Source organism: Nilaparvata lugens, chromosome 3 (genome assembly GCF_014356525.2).
Source record: "Nilaparvata lugens isolate BPH chromosome 3, ASM1435652v1, whole genome shotgun sequence".
NCBI lineage: Eukaryota > Metazoa > Arthropoda > Insecta > Hemiptera > Delphacidae > Nilaparvata > Nilaparvata lugens.
The window spans coordinates 51,941,133-51,953,199 of NC_052506.1; the positions used below are offsets into that span (position 1 = coordinate 51,941,133).

At 32.8% G+C, this 12,067-nt stretch overlaps 1 protein-coding gene across 1 annotated transcript in view; it reads right to left on the minus strand.

Annotated features, from left to right (window-relative positions):
- Positions 1-2,680: 2,680 nt before the first annotated feature.
- Positions 2,681-12,067, minus strand: part of LOC111047574 — a 38,068-nt gene continuing 28,681 nt past the window's right edge. Inside the window, exons 11-14 of the mRNA XM_039423995.1 lie at positions 7,257-7,476; positions 5,669-5,981; positions 4,789-5,013; positions 2,681-3,890 (exon numbers count right to left, since the gene is read on the minus strand). Coding sequence (XP_039279929.1) covers positions 3,225-3,890; positions 4,789-5,013; positions 5,669-5,981; positions 7,257-7,476 — 1,424 coding nt within the window. The 3' untranslated portion in view covers positions 2,681-3,224. The remainder of the gene's footprint in view (positions 3,891-4,788; positions 5,014-5,668; positions 5,982-7,256; positions 7,477-12,067) is intronic.

The following is a 12,067-nucleotide window of genomic DNA, read 5'->3' on the forward strand; positions in this document are numbered from 1 at the left end:
CCCCCACTCTAAATTGTGGTACAAGCTTGGAAGCATGGGAGTTAGCAGTAAAATTATCAGATTGCTCGATCATTTGTATAGCCATGCAATATTAAAAGTAGGTGATAATATTATTCCTGTGGAGAGGGGTGTTTTGCAGGGCGATTCCATCAGTCCGCTGCTCTTCTCTCTCTATGTAAGCGATATAGAGGATTATTTCAGGAATCAGGGTTAACACGGTGTAAATATATGGCCAGTTTGATGTATTCATGCTCCAGTACGCGGACGACATTGTAATTTTGGCTGACAGTCCTTCAGACATGCCTAGAAAACTTCGGTGCTTGGAGACCTACTGTGAGAGCATACATTTAAAAATAAATACGGATAAGACAAAGGTGATACCTTTCCACAAAGGAAGATTAGGGAAGTTTTTATCTTTTTACTACCGCAATGACAAAATAGAAATCGCAAAAACGTATAAATACTTGGGGGTTGAGTTCTCCACTTCAGGTAGATTCAATTATTTTTGCTCATCCATGTGTACAAAGGCAAAGAGCATTGGTGCAGCTATTAGATATGCTCTGGCTAAGGCGAAATGCAATACAGGGGAGAGTAAAATAAAGTTATTTGAGACTGTCTTATTACCGGGAGTATTATATAACTCTGAAATATGGGGCCTGTTCAGCATAGAATCCATAGAAAAAATTCAATGTCAATTTTTCAAATGTCTACTTTTGTTGAATGGCGGCACTCCTGACTGGGCAATCCGTATTCAGTCAGCAAGGTTCAAATTGGCTTTCATTGTGTTCTGTAAAGCCATCAAATGGTTGATTCGAATACTGGAAATGCCAAATAGTAGATACCCTAGAAAGTGCTACGATATTATGGTATAAGAATTAGCGCAGGGAGGAATTGATAATTCAAAGCTCAGATTCAATTGGGTACATTCACTAAAAAGCCAGTTTTTCAATGCCTCAGCAGGAAATTTGTGGACGAATTATAGTATTGATGTGAATGCTTTGAAACAACGCTATGAGGAGCTTAAAGAAGCATATTGTGGTAATCTGTACAACTTAGATGTAGGTAGAGCCATCGATTCTCAATCCTCTCCCAGTTACACGCAGTTGAATCCAAATTTCATTTTAGGTGAGCAGTTCAGATATAGATTGGCCTTTTCGAAGATTCGTTGTTTATCCTAACTAAGATTGGCTAACGAACTGAGTATTTACCTGTATTTTGAAGGGAAGGGTATTTGGATAAATTGCAAAGAGCACTGTCCAATCTGCAACTTTCGAACTGATGAGACCGTAGAACATTTTTTATTAGTATGTCCCATGTATTGCCACATCAGGAGGCAATTCACTGTTAAATTTACTCAGAATATTGTAAATGACGCAGATAAAGTAATGGTACTGCTATCTAACTTGAGTGTAGAAAAAATAAATTCCGTGTACAATTTTACAGTAGAGGCGCTCAAAATAAGATCAGAGATACTAAGCATAACAGGTTGAGCCGGCAGTGAGTCTTTTTAACAATCGCAGCAATTTTTTTCATGACGTTTCACTCAATTGAATGAATTGTGTTATCCTGTTTGTAATTATAATCAATGTTTCCATATTGTTTGCGTATTTTGTCTGTATCATGATGATTTTGACTTTGTATGGGGCGTGGCCCCGATTGCAAATAAAGATATTTATTTATTTAATAATAGAAAAATTTGACTCGGTTCACAAGTTTTAGTTAAGGAAAAAACTATTTTTCGTATCAAGTATCTTTAAAAGTTCTCCAAAATTACGTCCTAAAAGAATGATTCTCCTGTTAAATTTGCTTTTCTAGAGCGTTTACCCCTCATTCCAACGGACAATGGAAAAGGTCTTGTGATTGAGCCCATAGAAAATCGACAATTTTTCCATTGCTTCCTTCTGTGCTTTTCCAGCTACTAAGATTGTACGAGAGACAAAAATAACCATTTAATAGTGATATTTTCCGATTATTACATTTTCAGATATGAGCGCTTTAAATTTTTGAAGTAGTCTAATGAAGTTTTGACTAATGCCACAAAAAACTTATTATCAAGATATCAAAATAAAAGTATAAAACAAGTAAGATTTTTCCGATTATTACTTCATAATAAATTTATGAGCATCTCAAGTTAAAATTTTTCAATCATTTCGAATTTGGTAAGATATAAATTAATTAAATTTTGAAGAAACATTGTATTGTTGATGAAATGAATATTTTTTTCAGAAAATATAGATTTTTGAACATGGAATAACTTAATCAAAAATTGATATTTGAGGAATTTATTATTATATAATCAACATTATGAAGAATGTATCCTCAACATTTCATGAATTTATCTCTTACCAAATTTGAAATTATGTTTGAAAAATTAAAACTTAAGGTGCTCATAAATAGCTATCTTTAAAAGTGATAATCGGAAAAAAATACTTTATATAACTTATTTTTTATTTTTGATAATTTGACAGGATGTTGCGGCATTGATTATTGATTGATTGGTCGAAACTTCGTCATTTCTTCACTGTCAATTCAAATCGTTATCTATCTACCATGTTGTTAGGTTTTTGATATTTTTCAAAATACAGACGCTATTTTTCAAATGTTGTTTTTCGTACGTAATTAATATTTCAATTTTGTCCCATCTATGATTATCCAAGGACTGATGAAGAATTGACTTTTGTTCGAAGAAAAACATGTATTAACAGCTATCACAAATCCTTCATACTTCATTGCCCAACTCTGTATAAATAAAAAATTCAACTTTTTCGGATAATGAAATATGTTTAATAATGAATAAAAATTCCAAAAATTAATGAAATACTGAAATTGATTCTTCACAAAAAAGGTAACGGAACTCATTTTCTATGTGAAATAATCTAAAGAATAAAAAATGCTATTTTAATATCTGAAGAGAAAATGTTAGGTGAACTAAAATGTAAAGGTAGCAGATATTTATGATTAATGATATATGAAAATGGTATATGACTGTCAAATAGCTTTTTCACAACAGTAATACGACTACATAATGAATTATGAAATTATCTACAGAATTAGAAGTAAAACGTATTTTTTCACAGACAGAGATTCATTAAAATTGAGGGAGGACGAGTTTAAACTACCGAAATATTATGATAGTTCAAAAATCATTTTACAAGTTGTAAAATACGGTACTGTACATAAAAAATAATTACAAGTACTTAATACTCTAAAGTAAGTAATAAACATTATTGAACGACTTTATCCTCGCATTCTGCAATGCAATTTTCCAGTTTTTCAATGACAAACTTCACATTACATTCAGATCGCTCATTTGTACGGGCTCCTTCGTTATTCATTAAAGCTTTCTCAACAATTTCTTTCAACCTTTCATTTAATGAAATCAATTTGGTATTAGAAGATTCATGAGATTTACTCGCAACGTTTTCATTTGAAGTAACTTCCGTGCTGAATGCGTGATTCGATTCACTTCTATCGGAGACCAGTGATTTTGAAACTGTGACCGCACATTTGTGTTTGGCATTTGTATTTCCGATATATTCTAAGCTCTTTGGGATTTGAATAATGCCATTAGCGTCAGATATGAAGCTCCGCTGTAAGTAAGAAGTGATGAGATGTTGCGTTGATGAGCTCTGCTGGCCTGTCATGGATATGATGCGAGTGTGAAGGGTGGTGTTGGCAAAATACTCGAAACATTCGACAGCATTGGAGCTGATGATCGGATCCGCGTCCTCGATCAACTTCCAGAATAAGCAAGCGATGCTCTTAAAGATTTGTGTCAGCGAATTGTCCGATTTCATTTCTATATGAGCGAGAACCCTTAAAAACTCGATTGAAATCAATTTACTACTTGCACAATTTCTCTTCAAGGCTTGCTGCAGTGAACGAACAATCTGAAACATTATAACAAACAATTGTATCGCCGCAAAATATACATATTTCAGTAGAAACCCTTAGGATGAAACTGAATACAGTATACTAGAAATAAGTAGAACCATAAAAAACATTCAACAATTCAAATGGGATGGAATTTGAAAGATATGGCTGAAAGTGATAATCATTTAGAAATCTGTGCTATAAGAGAGACATACATCTTTTAATATACAATAAGTTGTAAATAAAGATCAAGAGGAAAGTAGTTAAAGGCTGAGCGGCAGGCTTCTTATTGATTATATTTTTAAAGGTTTTTGGATTTGGATACTATCAAGTTATAAGAATAATAGAATTTTCTCCAGAAAAAAGTTTTCTCCAATAATTACTTTTTGTGCTATGGGCGCCTAAAGTTTGTATTTTTTAGCAGATTATTTTAAATTCGGTAAGAGATAAGACATTTTAAGGATATTGTTGATGGAATGAAGAATTTTTTCAGAAAATATCAATTTTTGGAAAAGTAATTCCATTTTCAAATAAAATTATTTTTAGGATTTTTTCTATTCAATTGGTACATTTTTCAGCCTATCGCACAGCGTTAAAGTAAGTTCATTCCTCCACTGATAAAACCAGCTATACATATTGAAAATTCCAATTTTCACGCCTCAAAGAGTGAGATAAAAATAAATATATTTTCAGTTATGCTACAATGAAAATAATGAAATAGATAAGCATGAATTACTTTCTATTCCCTATAATTAAATTAACAAATTAAAAATGTTCAAAGGTTTATGAAAAACATGTTTAACTACTAAATACTAACTACTAGCGCTAGACGATTTGAATGCTATTATAAATTAATTGTAACTATCTAATTTTATTATATTCATTTTAATACAATGTTAGATCCTAGGTACCTACCAGGTTTAATAGAGAGTTATCCATCAGAATAAGAAGATTGCAGCTAGCCGAAGTCAAATCTACAATAAATTTGTCAAACCAATAGCCAAGTTGTTTCTCATTTGAAAACAAAAGATGATCACAAATCTGCCACAGTTTTGCCAATGCAGGTAGCAGAGTCTTATGTTTCAAGCATTCCATGTCAATATCAGTGTGCAGGCTGGGCAAACAAAGTAATTCACTAATCTGGAAAATGAAAAATAATCAAGATTGAAGTTTCAGTAGCAATATGACAGTGAACTGTTATGAGCTATCTCACAAAATCAGCATAGTAGAAAAGTTCAAATCGAATGAATACAGTGACTGATATAAAAATACTCCTAGTGAACCCCCAGGGCAGGATAACTTGCTCGAAATGCCGATGATATTCTGTCAGTGGTTCTATTGCAAACAGAGAAAAGTCAAGAATATACTTCAAGTCGCATTATTATTATTATTGCATGCTTCATATCAATCGTGCATTGCTGATTGCTGACAGATTATGATTTGAAAGATAGATTTGTGATTTGTAATGATAAAATACTACATTTTTTCTTATGCACTTTCAATTTAATCCTATTATACCCTTAAAAAGGACTAAGAAGTGAGTCAATTCCGTTGTTCAAAGAACTCAATCTGTTCAAAGAATATGTGTTGAAAAATTTGAAGCTGATTGATGAAAGCATTCGAAAGTAAACGTCGAACATATTACACACACACACACACAGACAACGACACAAGCCTCAAGTCAAAAGTAGGAACTCCCTTCCTAATTCAAATATTAGTAATACTTTCAGCAAACATAGCCATTCAGATTAAAAAAACTCAAACATAAAAAAAGAGTACAGAATATTCAGATTACCATGTTATTGAAATTTGAAGGTTCAGAGCTATCACTGTGGTGGGAGAGAAATGTTTGCAGAGATTTGCAGGCGTGATCGACATTGACAGCTGAGAAGCCGGGAATCGAGCCACAGCCCAGCTCGGCCCACACGGATGGCGGGTAGTCTGACAGCAGATTGTCAGCCACTTCCGACGGAAGCAACTTTAGAAGTCGGTGAGTGAAATTGCTCACAAATATCCATTCTGGTGTGTGCTTGCTCTCGGGAGGCCATAAAACACTTCTTGATACGAAGTATTTGGCTTGTTGCAATTTCAAGTCACTATTTCCAAACCTTTGTAAATAACAAATAAATTTTCATTTAGAGAAATATTTTTCTACACAGCCTACAACATGAAGTTATGATAGTAGTAGCACATCAAAAAGTAGAAAAACTTTTTGAGATGTTTGTTCAAAATTCTCTACCATAAAACCAGAAATCATAATTATATTAATCAAAGCCATCAATGATTAATATTATAATATTAATTCATGTTCAATTTGAAGTTAGTGAAATGAGCAATTAAACTTTTAGAGGTTGCAGAGAGAGTTGAACTGTATGTAATGATAGAATTTAAGAGGCCCGGTTGCACAAAAACCTGTTAAATTTTAATCATGATTGAATTCCACGAGAACCAATTAGAGAAGAGTTTTCTGAGAAGGAGGCTTCTTTGATTGGTTATCGTGGCATTTAACCAGGATTAAAAGTTAACAGACTGTTGTGAGAACGGTTGAGAGTCAAAATAAATCGAATATCAACTTCCTTACGATCAATTGCACAAAAGCCTGTTAAATTTCAACCGTGATTAAATAGAACGAGGACCAAACAAACAATCAGAGAAGCCTTCTTTTCCAGAAAGGCTTATCTGATTGGTTCTCTTGAAATTCAATCTTGATTAAAATTTAAGTCTGCAACCACGTCATAGTCTAGTCTTCATGTCCAATGAAAAATCATGTTTTCCAATAATTTTGTAGATAATGAATTTTTCCAGAATTTACAGTAATTCTTGAGAAACAGATTGGGGTAAAGTATATGAATAGCTCGACAGAATGATGATTTTAATTAGTTTAAATAGAATAAAAACATTTCCAACTTATTGAGATGTGGTCAATCTAGACTGTAAAGAAATATTGGTACAGGTAGGTCTTTCAAATTTCGCCGCTGTAAAATGACGTCATGTAACGAGACAACGGAAGCAATTCCAGGAAAATCAATCAAAGAATTGGACGGCGATGCAGTGAAGCCATTTTACAGCTGTTGAATTGGACTTTGGATTAAATAATGGACTTATTTAACGAGATGTTGCAAGTTGGGCTTGCGTATTATTTCCTCTAGTTGTTTATTTTTCATTTACCGTACATACATTCCGATAGATTCATTAAAATGCTTAAATGTTAAATTAAAAAGTTTAAATCAGTTTTGAAAGTGCAGAAAGTTCCTGATAGAATTATGTAATTAATTACGATTCCATCTTTAAAATTGGATGGGAAAACTGCAAAAGTCTATCTCTATAGAAAGTATAAAAACTATTATTTATTCATCCATTAATAAAAACGATATCATTACTACCTTGAAAGAATAAGGAAGATATCAGAAGCCATTAGCGCCACCCAGTATTTTCTTTGAATAATTCTGGATTCGAGGAACTTTTCAAGTTGAGTGAACGCCTGTTCGGTGGTCGATGTTAGCAGATAAGCGGTTGTGTGAGTGACAATAGCTTCGTACAGATCACTTTGGCCGGCAGACTCAGTCCTCTCTATTTTTATATCCAGTTCAAAATCACCAAAGCCTGTTCAGTAAAACAAAAGGGCAAAAAATACATTTAAGGCGGTAACTAATTTTGTACTACCGTAGAATAATCATATGCTACTAGAAAATTCATGACCACGCTAAAGCTGCGTTTACACCAAAGTTATTAACAAAATGTTAATAACTTAATCCTTATAGATTCTATTAGATTGAACGGAACTTGACAAACACATATGTTCATCATGTGTATGATAAGTTATGTTCAATGTAATAGAATCTATCCTATACTATTAAACGAGCAATTTCTGTTTATATCAAATCTGTATGTGACTAAATCTGTGACTAATATATCTGTATGTGACTGGATCTCGAAAACGGCTCTAACGATTCTCACAAAATTTGGAACACAGTAGGTTTATGATATGAAAATTCGATTGCAATAGGTCTCAACCCTGGGATAACTTGCTGAAGAACATTAAAAGGATAAATACGTCCTTGGAAAAACAGCTTGAAATTTTGTCGTCTGTCGATACCGTAGTGGAAGAGAGTGAACGAGTGCATGTGTGGGATCATCCAGCTGTTCTCACGAAAAGAAAAATTCAGCAAAACTTATTTTCATTTATTTCTCTTTTTTTAGAAAACATGTTTACCTACTTCAGAAAGTACAAAATAGTAACTAGATGCTGTTAGTGTAGAATAGTACATAGTATATTAACAAATATTGTAACAAACATTAGTATATCATTCTAAGTCGAATTCATAGTATATCTATTTGTAATTGATGATGTGTTTGTTTTTTGAAGTGTGAATAAATTGTTATTTTGATGAGTGATAGTAGCTTAACCTAGATTTTGATTTGGACTGTGGTATAAATTTGAAAATGGACAGTTTTAGGCATAAGCCTGATGTGCCTCCTCATATAACTGTAAAAATAATTGTACGACTGAGAAAATGAATAAATAAATATAAACTATAAATTCAATCTTTCGTTACAAATGTTCCATGCTTTTACACTCCAGAGCAAAGCTCGGTCCCCCGATATTAAGGATTAAGTTGACTTTTTTTAATAACTTTGGTGTAAACGCAGCTTAAGAATGAATGGATATAAAATTGGACAAAGTGGGAGGGGAGAGGGTAACCCATGCTCTGTTTTGGTTCTTCTTCACACGACATGACATGTATCTTATTCTAGTAACTCAGTTATCAGTAAGCAGGAGCTTAACTTTATAAGAATGGTTTCTTATAACGTGAAAACAGTTTTATAATAGGTTTTTAATAGTATCCGTGCAATCAGTTGAAGCTTAAAGTAGTGATGGAGAAAAATATAGAATTATTTTTGTGTGAGATTTGAATGATTCTAAACAATTGGAATGAACTTGCATCTGTATTTTCTACATATATTTTCTCACAATGGTAAAAGAAAAAGGTGTTGTTTGGAATGTTTACAATGTAAAAGGAGGATGTGTTATTCATAAATACAAAAGGCAAATTCCTGTAAAATTAATGTTAACTCAAATAAAACATTTTAAAAACGTCCTGCTGGTTTAAAATTGTTCTAAAAGGCAAACGTACCAAAGGTAGCTCTTCAAAATCTACTGTCAAATCACCTTCAAACCCTAAAGCTGCATTTACACCGGAGTTAGAACAAAAAGTTGATAGTATTTATTTAAATAGGTCCATAAAAGGGATCACTAAAGTGAAGCCCACTGGGACACTAATAACTTGACTGAATCATCAAAAATTTATCTTAACAAAAGTTAATAACTCGTGTTTTTAACAGGAAATTCCTTGTTAATAAAGAAAATGTTAATGACTTTTGTTTTTACCATTATCTTTATTCATTCATTCATTTATACAATTTATACATTATTAAAATAATAGGGAGAGGAAAAATAAGGTAAAAAAGAAAGAACAATGGAAGAACAATGTTAATCTATAAGGATTAAGTTATTAACATTAAGTTATTATTATTATTGGTGTAAACGCGGCTTAAGGATGAGCACAAGCCACTGACAGTAGTGAAAGAAGAGGTGGATTTCAAAAGGGCATTTTCTCACATTTTGAGGTTTTAGTTGAATCTGATTCTAGAGCATCATTTCTAACATTAGAAAAACAATTCATGCCATAACAGCTCAAGTCAAGTATATTATACATATTTCAAATCAGTAATGTTTTTCAAAAGTGCTTTATTTATTTATTAGGTTAGCACAAACAATACAAAAAGAAAAAAACAGGCTCTTGCCCAAAACTTTTCCAATTTCTTAATTTAGTTTCAAATTGTCTAAATATTATACATAGATTATGTCCATTTCAATTTTCCACACCAAATCACAATCTTTAGTCATGCCTCGTTCTTTTCCAAACAGGCTTAAGTCAGCTCAAGTTTTTGCGCATGCGCGGTTCCAGCAGTCAGCACCTATCCATCTATTTGCTGTGAGTTTGAGGTTATGCTGATTTTTTTTAATTAAACAAGTAAAATCAAAACGTAACTTGTGTTGAGTAAAATGAATTATTTAGATTTTGATACAAAAACTTTTCAGTGCCTGTAAACGACATAAATAGTGCCAAGAAGAGAAAGGAAAATGAAGACCAGTGAGACAAAAATCTCAAGAAATTCGCCAGAAATAGCAAAGAAGCTCACCCAGATCCTCGCTTTGTTTGTGCTCATAAAGGTGATGTTTGTAAGGCACATCTATTGACTCAAAATGATGTAAGTAGTTTTTACAATAAAATCTACTCACATAAGACTGCTGCTGATCAAAACAACTTCCTATTCAAGTATCTAGTCAATCAAGAGGCTAAGCAACATAGGCCTCCAAACAAGACAAATCCACGTTCTCCAACAGTTACAAAATACTTTCTTTATACGACAGACAAATGGTGTTTTATTGAGTGTGAGTAATTTACTTTATACGACAGACGAATGGTTTTTTATTGAGTGTGTGTAATTCTACGTTCTTGTCCATCACAGATTTTCTAAAAAGAGTGAACTTATGTCTGAGTTGTCTATTGAGAAATTATAGCGTATTTGGAAACAGACTCAAAAAGAACAAAATGGATCACTTGCATCTTACTCAAAGTTCTTCGAGTCTTCAGTCAAAATTCAATCTAAGTTTTGGCAGTGCAAAGACAGACGTTTGTTCATTTTGTGATCTAACAAAAAGTGAACTAAATTTATGAAACGACCTTCAAGAAAAAGCTTCTCTTATTGCTAAGTACAGATTACACAAGTTACGAGCTAAGAAATTCTATGAGCTGTTCAAAAGAACAGAACCTAATGTAGTGAAGGTATCTTTTGACATGGAGCAGAACCAGCCTCTTCCAAAACTAAGAGTTGGTGAGGTATTTTATTCTCGACAAATTTGGGTTTACAACCTTATTTTTGTATCATGGAAGATACACAAGATTCTACTAATACTTTTATATACATATGGACTGAAAACCAAAGCGGTCGAGGCTCTAATGAAGTAGTTTCAGATCTGTATAACTTTTTGGGGATTTTGGAAGACAAGTTTAAAATACTCCAGCAAAATATTTGACTCTGAAAACTGTTTGAAACTTTGACTTTGAAAACTGTTTTCTGAGGCTTGAAGTGGACAAAACAAAAATTAAAAGTTTCTACTTAACTATGTGCAGACTTCCAGAGCATTAATAGTATTCAGCATTGCTTTCCAATGAGGGGTCATAGCTATATGCCTCCTGATAGAGTATTTGGATGTTTTGAAAAATATTCAGAAGAAAAGAAACCATAGTTGAACCAGAGGAGTACTACAAAGTGTTTGCGTCTTTAGCTACAGTTGAAGTTTTAGGAAAAGACTGGGAAATTTTTGATTTCATGGATGCTGCAAAACGATTTTTATAAAAGAAGCTCCCTTTTCTAATGCTAGAACAACTATTTTTTTCATTTTCAAATAAAAGCAATAAAGACATTGAAGCTAAAAATACCTACTGTGGTGATTCTAGTAGTAAAGTAAGTTGTAAAAATAGGATGCAATTTGCTAGGAGTGTACAGTACAATGAAGGCCACGCTATCAGTGAATCATGTCAGTAAAATGAAGAAGAAATATGTGGAAAACCTTCTTAAATTAATTTCATTACCTTAAAGTTCAAAAGACTTCTATAATACTGAAATTAAAAATGTGCAAAATGGCTCCAACGATAATAATATTATAGTGTGAAAGCCTTTAATTTAAGAGGTTTTTCAACTTTACTTTTCAAATTTTGACAAAAATGTGATTGATTTTGATAAATAAAAATTAATATTTTGTTGTGTACTTGTGTGTAGTTATTAAACCTTTGTTGACATCTTAGAAACAAGCTCTGATTATCAATACTCTTATAAATGAATAATAGTATGAAGTTGTCTCCCAAATGAATTTTCCAGAAGAGCTTAAGTCACTGACTGATGCCCGGTTGCAGAGTCGACAAATAACGTCACCCATAGTTAACAGCGCGGACTTAACTATTTAACAGGCCAATTTCGTTGCAGAGACGTTCTGTTAGCTATCGCTCTGCCGATAGGTAACAGCGCGCCAACTAACAGGTTTTTCCGTTGCAGAGACGAAAACCCTACAGGCAGATGTCGACATCTGAGGCTACCAATAACTAAATGTGCTCTTAATTTAAATGCC